The sequence below is a fragment of the Pectinophora gossypiella genome, chromosome 27, assembly GCF_024362695.1.
Source record: "Pectinophora gossypiella chromosome 27, ilPecGoss1.1, whole genome shotgun sequence".
NCBI lineage: Eukaryota > Metazoa > Arthropoda > Insecta > Lepidoptera > Gelechiidae > Pectinophora > Pectinophora gossypiella.
Genome location: NC_065430.1, coordinates 1,475,474 through 1,491,441, shown reverse-complemented (window position 1 = coordinate 1,491,441; position 15,968 = coordinate 1,475,474). Strand labels below are relative to the sequence as shown.

General features: G+C 44.3%; 3 protein-coding genes and 1 long non-coding RNA gene across 4 annotated transcripts in view; 2 read left to right on the top strand and 2 right to left on the bottom strand.

Moving 5' to 3' along the window:
• Window positions 1-402: 402 nt before the first annotated feature.
• Window positions 403-3,287, bottom strand: LOC126379028 (ATP synthase subunit e, mitochondrial). Its single transcript, XM_050027616.1, has 3 exons — window positions 3,121-3,287; window positions 2,064-2,220; window positions 403-612 (listed from the first exon to the last, which is right to left on the bottom strand). Exons 1-3 carry the CDS (start codon window positions 3,169-3,171, stop codon window positions 569-571), a joined length of 252 nt encoding a protein of 83 aa, XP_049883573.1. The 5' UTR covers window positions 3,172-3,287; the 3' UTR covers window positions 403-568.
• A 309-nt stretch (window positions 3,288-3,596) lies between these two features.
• LOC126378988 (THAP domain-containing protein 5-like) lies at window positions 3,597-4,960 on the top strand. The gene is made up of 3 exons (XM_050027564.1): window positions 3,597-3,745; window positions 4,050-4,230; window positions 4,448-4,960. Exons 1-3 carry the CDS (start codon window positions 3,666-3,668, stop codon window positions 4,757-4,759), a joined length of 573 nt encoding a protein of 190 aa, XP_049883521.1. The 5' UTR covers window positions 3,597-3,665; the 3' UTR covers window positions 4,760-4,960.
• Window positions 4,961-5,190: 230 nt separating this feature from the next.
• The window catches only part of LOC126379036 (glycerol-3-phosphate acyltransferase 3), a 50,366-nt gene continuing 39,588 nt past the window's right edge, over window positions 5,191-15,968 (top strand). The window contains exon 1 of the mRNA XM_050027623.1: window positions 5,191-5,343. Coding sequence (XP_049883580.1) covers window positions 5,191-5,343 — 153 coding nt within the window. The remainder of the gene's footprint in view (window positions 5,344-15,968) is intronic.
• LOC126379055 (uncharacterized) lies at window positions 8,027-15,860 on the bottom strand. Its single transcript, XR_007568234.1, has 3 exons — window positions 15,800-15,860; window positions 8,627-8,658; window positions 8,027-8,358 (listed from the first exon to the last, which is right to left on the bottom strand). It is a non-coding gene; the product is annotated as an uncharacterized LOC126379055 (long non-coding RNA).

Sequence of the window (15,968 nt, the reverse complement as noted above, 5' to 3'; positions counted from 1 at the left end):
CAGCAAGTATTTTAGAAGAATATATATAAATATGAATTAACAGATAAAATAATACAGAAATACTCCACTGAACCCACACGAAATCAATTAAATTAAATTTTCACTAAAAAACACGACCGCCAATTTCGGAAGTTTCCCGCGCTTCTTTTCACCAAAACAATTGTGTATTATTAACATTTAGGGCCTGTTCACACTAGCGATTTGTCCGGCGAGGTAGGAGGAATGTAAACCCAAATTTAAACTTAGGGCGCCATCTATTCACAACTTATTGCACTAATTAATAAACTTTGACGTCCACAGATGGCGCTATATCACATTTAAAAAATATGAAACTTACTTATCGACTATTTTGGTAACTTTGATGTTTATTTTCTTAACCTAAAAGCAATTAAAACAATGTTTTTTTTTTACATAATCACCTATATTTCATTAAATAAAACGATTTATTTTTACAAAGTCGATGGAATATTGCCGGTTCCGCCCCAAATATTGTGTTAGTTCCGACAATGCTCAACAGATGGCGGTGTTCACTATTGCCTTATAAACTAAGTATTTCCAGCTGTTTCGTTCATTTTTTGGGGGAGACCATCTCTTCTAGGGATTTCAGTTCCGCTGAAAATAGAAAATAAATTTAAATATATAAACAAACAGACAGATACAACCATTAAATTCGACTTTTTGAGTTTGCATTAAAGTTGTTTGACTCATAGAAATGATGATGAGTATCAAGTGGTTTCCAGGATTTGTGTGTGGCTAATTAATAGGCTGGCTACAATTACATGGGATTGAAACATAGCTGTGTGTGTATCTACAGGGGTACAGTAGGGGCGTGATGGTAAAATACCTTTCGCCTTTACAGGCAGATAAGAATTCAAAGACAAACACTTCCGAATTTTTGTTTAAATGACAATGGGCAAAAATGTACGGAACTTGGTCCAAGAACCTCCACTGATGAGACTTGCATGTAATGAAAACTTATGCTTTCCCTATGATTCTGGCAAAATCCTATCAGATTCTGTCCCGGGGTTCTTTTTCTGCGGTCATGTTTGTCCTGGCTTTAAATGTGATAAAATACGTACAATCATAGAGCAAAAGTTCAGTCAGTGAGCCCAGCGAATTATTTGTAAACAATGGTGAAATTATGTACCATTAGTTGTCATAATTATGAAATTTATGTTTTTGTCGGTGTTTTTGGTCTATTACAGAAACAACATGTAACAAGGTCTTAAGTGCAACCGGTTAATTTATTACTTTGCAAGAAACTGATTGGACTTTTGCAGTTTTGGTGAGCAAAAATCTACTCAAGGCAGGTAATACATACTTTTATTAAATGAATTTTCTGATAATCCTTACGAAACGTAAACTTGCAGTGTTTTGATGAGGAGTGTATAAAATCACGTGGTAGTCTAGGTTTGTCCGGTTTATGGTTTAGACTCACCCTATTACATGGGATTATTTTTATTCAGGTTGTTGGTAAGGCTGGCAGAGGAAGACCAGGAAGGAAGTACATTGACCGAATTGGAGATGTCCTTAGAAAAGGTTCAGTACGATCTACCGGCGTGCGTGTATGAAAGGACTGATGAATGTGGATGAAGCAAGAGAAGTGTGTCAGGATATATGTATTACATAGGACTTAAATATTATTTTTTTTTACTTTATTTGACTGCAAGTTGCTGCAAGCAACTGTGGCTGCAAGTTGTGTTTGATTGCTTGTGGCTCTGCCCACCCCATTAGGGATTACGGGCGTGAGTTTATGTATGTATGTATGTACTTTATTTGAGTCTATTTTAGGCATCAGCTGATACAATTATTTTGTAACTCGCTCCTTACTAATTTTGTAACTTCAAAATTGTTGTCAAATGGCTTTGTGTGGAAATAAATTTTATTATTATTTATTATATTATATAACATAGCTGGAGAGGAATAATTGCAATATTAAGTATAAAAATAACTACATTCCTCTGATATGATTATGAGAAGCAAAGGCTATGCGACTCGTAGTTTGGTGACCTGAGTTAGGTTGAAAAAAATTTTTTTTCTTTTTTTTTTTTGAGTTTTATTACCTGCGGCAGCGATCGCCTTCTCTTGCTTGAGCTTCGCGTCGCGGATTGCCTTCTCCTTGGCTTCAACCTCGCGGAACTTAGCCTCCTTCTTGGACAACCTGCTTTGGTGGAAGGCTCCGTACAGGATACCCGCTCCCAGGAACGACCAGCGGCCAAACTGGAAAGTGGAAAAGGAATATGCAAAACGTCCATGCTAACTGGTAAAAGGTTATTGATTTCTTTTTTAAAGTCATCCACAATATGAAACAGGCTAAGGTCATCAGACCATACTGCCTAGTCTTAAGTGTATCCTTTCTTTGAATAAATCCAACAGAATAATGTTTTCAGTGTTTTTTTTTCTTTTAGCTAATATAACGAACAGGCTAAGATAATAACATCATGCTGCCTAGTTATTAGTGTCTGTAGTGAAGTTTTTTCCCCCATTTATGGGTCAGGCTATGATAATGCGACCAAACTGCCTAGTTTGTTCAAGGGTTCTGTTTTATCACTAGAGCAATGAAATCGTAAAATGATGCCCACAGCATAGATTACGAAGATTTTTCTTTACACCTAGTTAAGTGTTTGATCATATTTGTAAACTAATGTTTTTTTAATTTGTGCCATTTCATCACAAACAGTGTTTGAAAAATCTTGAAACAGTAGCACTAGCTGCATTTAATATTATTATAATTAAGCATTTAAGGTACCTTGTCAGCTAACTAGTTAACTGACACTTTTTTAGTATAAAATGTAACTTTGCGTATGTTAGATATCAAGCTAAATAATTAGGTAATATATAATTTAAATATTATTGTGAATTCCTCTTTTATTCAGATTTAAATACATTATTTTATGTGAAGAGGAAAGAGATAATACCAAAGAGGTTATGTCAAAAAGTATTATCATTTTTTAAGACATTGTAACTGGCTGGAATATCTGAAAAAAAACAATAATGAAAGCCATAGAACTAATTTACGCGAAAAAGTAACAAATTTCTTTTAAAAATGGAATTTTAGTTCCAAAACACAGTGTTACATAATGTCGGGAATTTTGCGTTTAGAAAAATCAATAAACTTACTCTGATCAACGGAGATACCCGAACGGGGGGGCCGTAGGGAAGTTCAGACATTTTATTTTATTTCGTTTGGAAATAAATACAAGAATCAATACAGGGATTTTCTAAAAATCCCGATCAGAATCCTTCTTTTTTTTCGAAGGTTAAAACTGGGTGACCAGGGGATAATTAAAAAACTACTAGATTTGATAAAATCAAAAATTTTACTCGTTAAATCTTTTATTATATAATTTACGATTACTATTTTTGTTATTACATTATTATACTAAAAAAATAATCGATATATAAACATGTATGAAATTAATGAAGATTATTTTGAATTTTCATGCAAACAGACTGAGCAAATAATATATTTTTTGAATTGGCAATACTAGCTCGATCATATTGTCTTGTATTGTCTCATATCCAAATATCCAAAATCCAAACCCGTAAAATGAGCGAATGACAAAATGAATGAACAAGACAACTTCAAAAATTGAATGAGTAATTATCGAGATTCGACTATCTGTTGTTGAATTTTCTTAATATTTCGTAAATATTACTAAGTTATGCCTTATTGTTGCGTTATTACCTGTAAAAATCATAGTGGAAAGACGAACGTCGCTAACTCTGGCATTTCGTACCACAGGTCAGTAGATTTCTGTTAGTATTTTGAAAATAAAATTCCGTAAATAGACAAAATATCAACAAACAATAGTGTTGTAACAGAGTCGATGTCTTTGATTTATCGATACGTTTTTCTCAATTATTTCACAATGAATATCATAAAATATTGCTTTATCGCACAAAATACAGACTGAAGAGAGAATTAAATAGAATAATACAAAAGGTGGCCTTATTGCTTTATTTTTATTTTTTTATTGATTTATTTATTATATTATGTAGTAACTTCTTTCTGGCAACTTTTGGTTAATAGATTATAATATTTTTAGATTTCCTGCAGACCCTGACATTAAAGAAAAGTGGATTCAAGTAACAGGACGTGCCGACACGGACTGGCTGCCGCAAAAAACAAGCACCATTTGTTCAAGACATTTTGATGAAGATGTCATATATACTTTAGGGAAGAGTCGGCGAGTACCAGATGATGCGGTGCCTACGCTGAACTTGCCAGTTAGTGATTTACCTCTTGAATTAAAATCATTTAACTCTTTTTTTAGTTCATACACGTTTTTTTGAGCGCTCAGTACGCAACTAATAAAAATAAGTGATATCAAAATGCACGTTCGGTAACAAATTACTTTCCGTTTGTTCTTATTGGAAATGGAAAATTATATTATTTATTATTTTCTGACTGCTGTTCTGAATTATGAAAATATTTCTCTTTTAGACAACGGGGAGTGAAAGTGGTGAAGATAAAATGCAACAAGAAGAAGAATTAGCAAGTGACGACGAACCAATCGAAAAATATAAAGTATCTAAGAAAAAACTGCAAGCATCACTTGATAGAGCCAATAAATTAATAAAAAAACAAACTTTACTTATAAAACGACTGCGCGAACAAAACAGGCGTGATTCGAAAAAGATCACATTGCAAAATAGAGTTTTAAACGATTTGATGGAGATCTATCAATTAAGAAACGAAGATATTGCCGTTTTAAGGACAGAAATATTGAAATCTGAAGAACCAGATTCGCTATGATCACAGACTGAATAACAATCTAAGATTTTTTCGAAAGTATCGAAGTTTTTTAAGTTTTATGTATAATGGTATGGTATTTAGTGGTTGTAATGGTGTGAGTTAGCTATTTTAGCAAGAAATCCGCCTGTTTTACCTTTATTTTATGTTATATGTTTGTGTTGTGTGTTCCTTTTCTGCAATAAATTATTGTATATCGATATCAAATAAAATCCAATCTTTATCGACAAATGAAGTCAAGCCCTTTTGCATTTTTTGCCTCAAAAATAACGCTATTGTTATTACAAATTGAGATGGTTTCTTGAATATAGATAGAACTCTACTTTAAAACAACGCTTGATTCCAAAACAGTGCCATTTCAGGCGCATTTATGAATGACGTCACAATTCACATTTCATTCATTCCGCCCATTCATTAATCAATCAGTCGTCAAAATGGCGTTAGTCATGCCACTTGTGTCGGTAGCGATTTCAATACTTTATACGCCGTTTCTTCTCCTTATTCTGTGCGTGATATTCCTTGCTTCTATCGGAAAATCCCTTGGAGTCCGAAGACTATATGTTAATATCCTACTCAAGCTTTTTGAGGTAAGTCGCAACGTCAATTTTAATAAATTAAAAAAACCAATTTTGGGTTATTTATGAAGGACAAAACCTTTGTTTTGCTACGTAATTTCGTATTTGTTTGTAAATTTGCGTCATAATATCGAGTATTTCTCGTATCTTTACTAGGTAAATGTGTAATTCTTCGTTATAATCATTACTAAGCGAAGGTTATGTCGGTGTTCGCATTTTGAAAACATTATCCAAAGGTTTTTCATGAGTCACGTTACTCATTTGGTTAATGCCCGCATTATTTTACGATCTGTGCATTATAAACAACTTGCTACGATAACTTTTTTCTAATTTATGACTACAATTTTGATGCTAAGTAATCTTTTCTCTCCTAATCTAGAAATTTGTAATGATATTTTCTTATTGAATTAATGTAGTCTAATCCAAAAATGTGTAGTGGTTTCTACGCCAAACAAAGTCACACATAAACAACTTAACAGACTAAATAGGTGTTACTACTGGGTCTAGGGCCTGTTCACATACATTAGTAGAGTATTTATATCTAATTAACTATTATTATAATTATAACAGCCTCTATGGTCCAGTGGTTAAGCGTTGGGCTTACAATCCAGAGGCCCGGGTTTGAATCCCAGTAGGGACATATTACAAAAATCACTTTGTGATCCCTAGTTTGTTTAGGACATTCCAGGCTGATCACCTGATTGTCCAAAAAGATAATCCGTGCTTCGGAAGGCACCTTAAGCCATTACATTGGTCCCGGTTACTACTTACTGATGTAAGTGAGTAATTGTTACATGAGTGATGTCAGGGGCCTTTGGCGGTAATAGATATGAGATAGTAGCATGAGACAAGAGAGTGGCTCATAAATTAGTGATGTGACCTTTTAAATAGGCATGAAATCCGCATCCTTAAACGGAGTCGTTATCAGAATTCGATTAACAAATATTATTTTTGTGAGCCCTTATCAAAAGATAAACACTTTGATAAAACATTGACTCAGGTAGCAACACTATAATTACTTAAACTCAAAAACTGCTTGGCCGATTTCAATGAAACTTTTACTATTAATTAGCTAATTAATCCTTTCATGTGGTATGGTAACATCGTCACGCTGTCGCCCAATTGGGGTGAACAGGACGTGGATTTCTACTGTCCGGTCTCTAGCAGCTGGTACAGAGATTAAGATATGAAGATTATGTTGTAGATATAACATGTCCGGTTCTTAATAACCGTAAATAAAATACGTTTACATGTATATTGCGGAGGAGCTTGGTGGCGCAGCGGTAAACGCGCTCGGTCTGCGCAAAGGCCGGTCATAGGATGGGTGACCACAAAAAAAAAGTTTTCATCTCGAGCTCCTCCGTGCTTCGGAAGGCACGTTAAGCCGTTGGTCCCGGTTGCATTAGCAGTCGTTAATAACCATCAATCCGCACTGGGCCCGCGTGATGGTTTAAGGCCCGATCTCCCTATCCATCCATAGGGAAGGCCCGTGCCCCAGCAGTGATGATGATGATGATGTATATTGTGAATAATAATTTTCGATTATTGCCGCTAGTCATCATCATCTCCATAGCGTCATCCAGTTTTTCACAGGGTCTGTTACCTAACCTGAAGATTTGGTAGTTCCGTGTAAGTCGGACTTTTTTCGCGTTTTTCTATGACGTCACAGTGTGCTTTTTCATACAAATTCCATAGTCATTTCGTGTTTTGACGTTTAGTAAAAAGTAACTGATTTGACTGGTTGGAAACTAGCCTATTCTAAGATCTGGGGCCTGTTTAATAAAACTTACAATTGTAAATTACAATGACAATTTGATGTTCATTGCGTAGTTGCCTGGAAGAAATTGCTGCATGAGCAATAAGGCCGCCTGTTGTGCTTTTCTGTATATGTTGTCCTTATCTCTGTATTTTGTGTCCATTGTGCTCAATAAAGTATTTTATCTATCTATCTATCTATCTAATATGAAACTGCAAAATATTCGTGATCACACACTCCGCAATGTACATCGAATTGTCATTGTAATTTACAATTGTAAGTTTTATTAAACAGGCCCCTGGCCACGACATATACATATTAGTACTCGTGACCTTACACCTACCCCCTTTGGGGATAGGGGCGTGATGTTATGTACGATGTGCCTATCAGTGAAAACATGTTTACTTACGAATCCGTAGAAATTGGCTTTGATCCCTTGATCCTGTTGATAAATAATAATTTTATCTTATCATAACTTTATTGTCCTATTAACTGTTACCCTGACTTCGTTCGCGTGAGACTGGCCGCGGCAAAGACGCGCCGAACAGGAATTGCCCTTGTGGAGGGCAGAGCAGATGATTCTGACATAAATACATACATACATACACACATACATACATAAACTCACGCCTATTTCCCACCGGGGTAAGCAGAGACTATAGAATTCCATTTGCTTCGATCCTGACACACTTCTCTTGCTTCCTCCACATTCATCAATCGCTTCATACACGCACGCCGGGTCAGAGTAGATCGTACTAAACCTTTTCTAAGGACATCTCCAATTTGGTCATCGTAAGTCCTTCTCGGTCTTCCTCTGCCAGCCCTACCATCAACTTTCGCTTTATATACCGCTTTCGCAATTCTGTTATCCTTCATCCGCTCTACGTGTCCAAACCAACCTAACATTCCCTTCTCAATCTTAGTCACTATATCGTCTTTTACACCGTTTATAATGTAAAATAATTATGTACATAAAAAAAATAAAAAAAAGCCTTTATTGCTGTTATTTATGTTACATAATAAATCTAATCTTCATAACCCCGATACCGACCCCGCCGGCGTTGTCGACGATTTCCCTCATTCGGCGCTTATCGCTATCGACCCGCTAGGGTCGATTAATTCCTTCAAATATTCTTCCTCTCAGACCACGCCCTGAGCCGAGGTTCGCGCCCAACTGGGCACCCTTCTGTTGTCCTAATCGTTGTACCGGGTGAGAGCTCTCAGCGCTCCCCATTTGTCCGGCCAAGTAGTTAATGCCATCTGGGGCAAATCTACAATAAGTAAAAAAAAGTCTACATAGTATAAAACAAAGTCGCTTTTTCTGTCCCTATATCCCTATGTACGCTTAAATCTTTAAAACCACTCAATCGATTTTGATGCGGTGTTTTTTAATAGATAGAGTGATTCAAGAGGAAGGTTTATATGTATAATAACATCCATTAAATAGTGGAGAAATACTGTTATTTTTGGGGTTTTTAATGTGATGTCGCAAAAGTATAGAATTTAAAATAATTTTTAAAAACTAAAAAACTCACTCACCCCTTAGTATTCGTCACGATGTCACTAACACCCTGTATCAAATACATACATACGTAAATCTAAACAAGTCACGTGCAATATGTATAGGCCATCAACTCATCATGTGGCCCCTTCGATCCTTGCCACATAAATCTTATAGACTATACCAGATATCGATGTGATCGATGTTAGTGTTATCGATGTAAGTTGAAACTAGTAGGCGTTGAAATTAGGAGTCGTTGAAATTAAACACCGATTGGAGTTGAATCAGAGCTCCTACCCGTGTGGTGATTCTAATAAGAATGAGAGTCTAGTCCCCGCGCGCGTGTATATATAGGAAAACGCCCACTAAGCGGGGCGGGGCAAGGGCGCGGCGGGGGTGTGTAGCGGTGAAGCCGCGCTCAGTCCCTATCTTTCTCTTTATTTTTAAAAATAAAACTTACAAACTATTTACAATTTCTAGGCAATCATTATACAATCATAATATAATCATAATACAATCATAATTTGCTTCTTGTTGCTTCTACGGCGAACATATTCTCCCGCCGCAGCTGCGCAGCTCGATGACCACGTCGCGCAGCTGGACCATCTACGGTTCGCCGTCCTCGGGTGGCGATGTTGGCAGGATGACCAGCTTCTTCGTTGGCCGCCGCAGGATCCCCTTCGTTGTCCTCACGTCGACCGCCCTCGTCTCGCCGTCTGGTCCGGGGTAGGCAGCCACGACGACACCTCGCGGCCACGAGTTGCGAGGCAGCGTGCCGTCAGCGATCAATACTAAATCGCCCACGGAGATGGAACCCTTGCTGGCTCGGGGCTCCCGCCGGTGTTGGAGTTCAGGTAGGTACTCCCGTACCCATCGCGCCCAGAACATGTCGGCTAGGCGTTGGCTCTTCCTCCAGTCTTTGCGGCCGGCGTCGTCGCCCTCCGTGAAGGCGCCTGGCATCGGCACCCGTGATGGACCTCCCAGGATGAAGTGGTTCGGAGTGAGGGCCTCTGGGTCCTCCGGTGATGTCGACACGTGTGTGAGGGGTCGACTGTTGATGGTGTGCTCGGCCTCCACCAGTAGCGTTGTCAGGACTTCTTCTTTTGGCGCGCGCTCGTGCAGCACCACGGCTAGTGCTGATTTGACGCTGCGGACCAGTCTCTCCCACGCGCCTCCCATGAATGGCGCGCTAGGAGGGATGAACTTCCAGGTGATGAAGCGAGCGGAGGCTTCTTGTTGTATGGCCTCCTCGACGGCGTGCTTCATCTCGACGTCCGCACCGCGCAGGTTGGTACCCTGGTCTGACCAGAGCTCGGTGGGGCACCCGCGGCGGCCTATGAAGCGCCGCAGTGCCATTACTGCAGAGTCGGTGCTGAGGCTCCCGGCGAGTTCCAGGTGCACTGCCCTGGTGGTTAGGCAGGTGAAGAGGACTCCGTACCTCTTCTGACGTGCGCGACCCACGGTGACTGTCATGGGCCCAAAGTAGTCAAGCCCCGTGTAGGTGAAGGGCCGCTGGTGATGGGCTAGACGGCTCCTTGGATGATTGCCTGTCGATGGTTGGGCTGGCGTGGCCCGACGGATGCGGCAGACCTGGCATTTCTTCAGTTCGTTGCGCACGGCGTGGCGGAGGCGCAACACCCAGTAGTGCTGTCGCACCTCATTTGCCGTTGTTTCAAACCCTCCGTGGTGTAATTGCGTGTGCACCCACTTGATGTACAGCCGCGTCCATCGGTGGTCTCCATCCAGGATGACGGGCTCCCGTTGTTCTGTTGTGATGTCGGCGGCGGCGGCGATCCTCGAGCGTAGATGTATTAGTCCCTCTTCGTCAATCATAATCGACAGTTGCTTGAGTCGACTGTCGGCCGGCAGGGGCTTCTTTCTTCTTATAGCTTCTAGCTCCGCGCTGAAGGCCTCTTCCTGCACGGCGCGTATCCATAGTTGCCGTGCGCGATGCAAGTATCGTGCCGCGAGAGGCACGATCTTTCTCTGCTGTCTCGGCGCATGTTTGTGTCCTGTGCCTCGTCCCGTTTCTCTGTGCGCCTGTACCTTCTTCCACGTCGGGTCTTCCTCCGCACGTTTCTTGGTGCGTTTTCTAGCGGCGGCACACCTTTCTCTTCCCTTTAGTTTTTCTATGAATTGTAGGACACGCGCCGTGACACGTAGTAGTTTTGCCCACGATGAAAAACGTGTTATGTCGGGTAGCGCCTTCCCTGTTCTTTCTGCGGCGGTCGTCGCGTGCACTCTCTCCTCGTTTGTGTGTTCAATAGTCTCTGAGATGTCCTCCGCCGGCCAGGTGTCTTCTGGTCGATACAGGAAAGGCGGGCCGCGGAACCAACGATGCTCGGAGGCGAAGTCTTTCGGCGTTCCTCGTGTAGCGTCGTCGGCCGGGTTGTCTCTCGTTGATACCCAACGCCATTCGTTTGTCTTAGTCTCCTCTGCTATCTCGGCGACTCGATGAGCTACGAAGGGCTTGTAGGCTCGTGGTCCCGTTCGCAACCATGATAGGACGGTCCTAGAGTCGCTCCAGAAGTAACGACGTGCAGGCTTGATGTCGTGTTCCTCTTGCGCTGTGCGGGCTAGGCGGCAGCCCATTACGGCCGCTTGGAGCTCCAGTCGTGGTATCGATGTCATCTTGCTGATAGGCGCCACTCTCCCTTTGCCGGCGATGAGCGAGATGTGTATTTTCCCGTCCTCGTCGACGATTCGCCAGTATACCGCAGCGGCGTAGGCAGAGCTGCTTGCGTCCACGAAGGTGTGTAGCTCCACGAACCGGGCGCATGTGAGCGAGGCATAGCACCGAGGTACGGCTAGTTGTGAGAGGCGCCGCGCATGCTCCGTCCATTTTTTCCATGCTTCTGCTTCGGGGGTAGGCAGCGCGTCGTCCCATCCTATTCCGGTGCGCCAGGTGTCCTGAATGATGCGCTTCGCTTGTATGGTCACGGGCGTGGCGATTCCCAGCGGGTCGTAGAGTGACATCGTCGTTCGTAACGCTTCCCTCTTCGTTGGCACGCGCTCGCCGTGTAGTATGTCGGTGGGTATCCGGGCTTCATTCATATTGAAGGACAGCGTGTCGCGCTCTGGGTACCATATCATTCCCAGTATCTTTTCGGGAGCAAGCTTGACGATGTCTTCTTTCGCCTCGGGCGCCAATGATGATAGTACGAGTCTGGAGCTCGATGCCCATTTCTGTAGATAGTAGTTGGCGCGGCTATGTATATAGGCCACTTGACTGGAGACTTGTATTGCTTCCTCTTCCGTATCGAAGCTTGCCAAGTAGTCGTCGACGTAGTGATTGTTGATGATTGCCGCCGCCGCCGCCGGATATTCTTCTCTATATTGTTCGGCGTTCCTATTCTTCACGAAGATTGCCGTGCAGGGGGATGAAGTAGCGCCGAATATTACACTCTTCATGCGATACTCGACAGGGGGTCCCTCTCTTCTATTTCCGCGCCAGAGGAAGCGCTGCATGTCTCGATCTTCCGTCCTTATTGAGATCCGCATAAACATGTCCTTTATGTCAGCCGTCACCGCCACTCTTCTTTGCCGGAACTTCATCAGCACTCCTGGTAGGGATCGAAGTAGGTCCGGCCCGGACAGTAACATGTCGTTCAGGCTGACTCCTCGCACCTTTGCGGCCGCATCGTGGACGATCCTCAATTTCTCTGGTTTCTGCGGGTTCATAACTGCAAAATGTGGTAAGTACCAAATCTTCGTTTTTCCCTTCGGCGGCGTGGGCGCGACTTCTGCATAGCCGTTCTCTATCAGCGTGTTCATCTGCTTCTCGTACCGCCTTTTCATTTCTTCATCGCGATCTAACTTCCTCTCTATGGCTTGAAGTCTTCTCAGGGCGGCTTCGTAGCTATTAGGAGGGTCGTAGTCGTCGCTCCTCCAGAGTAAGCCCGTTTCGTATCCTTCGTTTGTGCGGCGAGTGGTCCTCTCTAGTGTTTCAAGCGCTCTTCTTTCTTCCTCTGTGTGGAAATGTTTCGGTTCCACTCCTAGGACTTCCAATGCGAAGTGGTCTCGAAGCAGTTTTTCTATTGCTTGATCATCTTCTACGATCCTCGCGTGATGTACTCGATGAGCGGGCCCTCCCGCCGGTGTGTGCCGCACTCCGTGCAACACCCATCCTAGGTCCGTGCGCGCGGCGACCAGTTGGCTGTCTTGCTCGCGTCTGACTTCATGTGCCAGGAGTAGCTGCCAGTTGTCTTGTCCTATTAATACGGTTGGCGTTCCCCGGTGATAAGTCAGCTGGTCTTGTAGGTCTTCTAGGTGGCTCTGTCCCGTCACGGCGCACGCCGGCACGCTCTGCGGCGATAACTGCAGGTTCTTCATCGTGCGCGCTGAGATGCTGTAGCTGTGCGTGTCCTCTGGCGCGCTGATGTCGAAGGTAACTCTTCTCGAAGCGCCGGCGTCCACTCGTGCCCCGGCTACTCCTTCTATGTAAAATGGCTCCGGAGGTCCCGATACGCCGATGTGTTCCGCCACCGCCGCCTCTATTAATGTGCACGTTGATCCATCGTCGAGAAGTGCGTACGTGCAGTGAGTCCCCTTAGGTCCACTTACACGAACCGGCAGAATCTTCAATAGTGCTGTAGTATTCTTCCTTTCTCTTGTCGACGCTATAGTGGCTATTACTGGGTCTTCTTCTATGTGAGTTCCCGCGTGGATGGACGCTCGTTGTTCCGGCTCGGAGTGCAGTAGGCGGTGGTGCGAGTACTTGCACCCGCCGACGTCGCACCTCCTCGTGGGACATATGTGGCCGAACTTCCTCCGTTTCAGGCAGCGGAAACACAACCTATGTTTCTTCGCGGTTTCCCAGCGCTCGTTGACCTCTGTCTTCTTGAAATCTGCACATTCGGCGACGTGGTGTGTTTCCTTTTCGCAGACTGGACATTGTTTCCTATTGTCACCGGCCGTGACGTTTATCTTCTTTTCTTCTATGTGGTGAGTCCTCATTGTCCGCCTCAGTGGAGCGGACGTGTGCTCCCGCCGGTCGACGACTGGTGTGGCTTCCACGGGCGCGAAGCTGCCGCACCGCTCCGCTGTTCTCTCCATGAAACTTGCTAGCTTCATCAAGTCTGGTTCCTCTTCATCTTGTTCGGCCGCAAAATCGTAGTACCTATATCGCAGTGCTGACGGCATCTTCTCCACTACGTGTCGAACCACTTCCGGGTTATGCAGGTAATGTGTCTTCTTCAATGCCCTGATGGTTGCCGTAATGTTTGATATCCTCGTGGCGAAGGTGCAAATGTCCCTCGGTGATTCGGTCAGACGTGGTAGGGCCCGCAGCTTCTCCAGTTCGGCCATGACGAGGGCGTCCGGCCGCCCGAAGCGCGTAGACAGCAATCGCATCACGTCGGCAGTCGTGGTTGCACCGATGAATAAACATTGGGCGGCATCTCTTGCTGCTCCCCGAAGGCTCCGACGTAGTCTTGATAAGTTTTCTTGCTCCGTCAAATATACTGCAGTCTCTTCATAGGCGGTCTTGAAAACTAGCCATTCACTCGACGCTCCGCTGAAGATGGGCAGCTCAGGCACGGAGCGCGGGGCGATGGCGGCTGGTACTGCTCGTGCGGCCGATGCTATCGCTGTCGCTAGTTGACTGTAATCGAAAGTTGTTGGCTTCTCTTCTATACTCCTGTGTTTCGGCTTCTCATGATCCTTTACGGTGGCAGCGGGGAAAACGGCGGCAGCGGGGGGGACGGCGGCGGCGGCGGACGGCTGCGGGGGGGACGGGTCTTCCTCGGCGGCGGGAAGCTGGTCCACCCACGTCTTGGTGCGCTCTTGCATTTCGCTCACGCTGACTATATCCGTATCGTCGTCGTCTGATTCCGCTTCTAATGTGGCGATCTTCGCCGCCGCTAGCTCCACTTCCTTCTTCAACAATTCTTCTTTAGCCTTCAGCAGCGCCAGGCGACGTCCCTTCGACGCTGAGGAACGCGGCGCTGTCGGTGCACGCTTCACCGACTTGGGCCGTAGTGTCGTGTCGTGCGTGCTTTCCCCCGTAGATTCCTCCGTCGTCGTTGCAGTCGTCGTAGTAGTGGCGGTTCCCGTCGTCGTCGTTGCGGTAGTGCCCGAGCTGTCCTCTGTGCTGGTAGCCGTGGCTGTACGGCTTGTGCTGGGTTTCCTGGTCAGCGGGGGGGCGGTGACTGGCGTCGACGCGGCTGTGGTCGGCGCAGTCCTAACGGCGGCCGTGACTGACGTTGACGCGGCGGTGGTCGACGTAGTCGTGACGACGGGGGCGACGGCGGCGGCGGCGGCGGGTGCCGACTCGGCGGCGGTCGGCGTTGGGCGAGTTTCTACGGACTTCATGCTCCTAGTCTTCATATCCGCTGTTTCTTCAATCCGGCTCGAAGGAGAATTTATGTGGCCCCTTCGATCCTTGCCACATAAATCTTATAGACTATACCAGATATCGATGTGATCGATGTTAGTGTTATCGATGTAAGTTGAAACTAGTAGGCGTTGAAATTAGGAGTCGTTGAAATTAAACACCGATTGGAGTTGAATCAGAGCTCCTACCCGTGTGGTGATTCTAATAAGAATGAGAGTCTAGTCCCCGCGCGCGTGTATATATAGGAAAACGCCCACTAAGCGGGGCGGGGCAAGGGCGCGGCGGGGGTGTGTAGCGGTGAAGCCGCGCTCAGTCCCTATCTTTCTCTTTATTTTTAAAAATAAAACTTACAAACTATTTACAATTTCTAGGCAATCATTATACAATCATAATATAATCATAATACAATCATAATTTGCTTCTTGTTGCTTCTACGGCGAACACATCATGACATTAGCAGCTGTGATCTTTGACCTCATGTAGGAAAACACCTACATACAATAAGTTCCATAGTTCATTGAACATAATTCATGAGAAAATGTATGACTATTGTGACTACTAACGACCTCCGTGGTCCAGTGGTTGAGCGGTAAGCTCACGATCCGGAGGCCCCGGGTTCGAATCCCGGTGGGGACATATCACGGATCATCTAACTTTTTGGACAATCGGGTGATCAGCCGGTAATGTCCTAACCAAACTAGGGATCACAAAGTGACTTTTGTGACATGTCCCCACCGGGATTCGAACCCGGGACCTCGGGATCGTGAGCCCAAAGCTCAACCACTGGACCACGGAGGCCGTTGATAACTCGCCGTCGATAAAAAATCCTTTACTAACTCGAATGTTAACACGAGTAACATAGTAAGTAAATACTTACAATATGGTTTATGGATTGGCCTTATTCAAGGCAGTCAACCGACAGAGTAAAGTCCGCAACGACTCTCAGACTTACTATAATACAGAAACGGAATTATTTGTAGGTACAATGTAATTATCATATCATCCGTGGTCAACACCCTGTACACTTCCTTATCCGGGATACAAGT

Bases quoted from the DNA above. Each gene is read 5' to 3' on its own strand.
- LOC126379028 (XM_050027616.1), bottom strand. From the start codon at position 3,171: ATGTCTGAACTTCCCTACGGCCCCCCCGTTCGGGTATCTCCGTTGATC. The intron at 2,221-3,120 runs GTAAGTTTATTG...TCCACTTTCCAG, and splicing joins GGGTATCTCCGTTGATCAGA to TTTGGCCGCTGGTCGTTCCT. The intron at 613-2,063 runs GTAATAAAACTC...TTCTATTTTCAG, and splicing joins GAAGGCGATCGCTGCCGCAG to CGGAACTGAAATCCCTAGAA.
- LOC126378988 (XM_050027564.1), top strand. From the start codon at position 3,666: ATGCCTTATTGTTGCGTTATTACCTGTAAAAATCATAGTGGAAAGACG. The intron at 3,746-4,049 runs GTCAGTAGATTT...TAATATTTTTAG, and splicing joins TCTGGCATTTCGTACCACAG to ATTTCCTGCAGACCCTGACA. The intron at 4,231-4,447 runs GTTAGTGATTTA...TTTCTCTTTTAG, and splicing joins TGCCTACGCTGAACTTGCCA to ACAACGGGGAGTGAAAGTGG.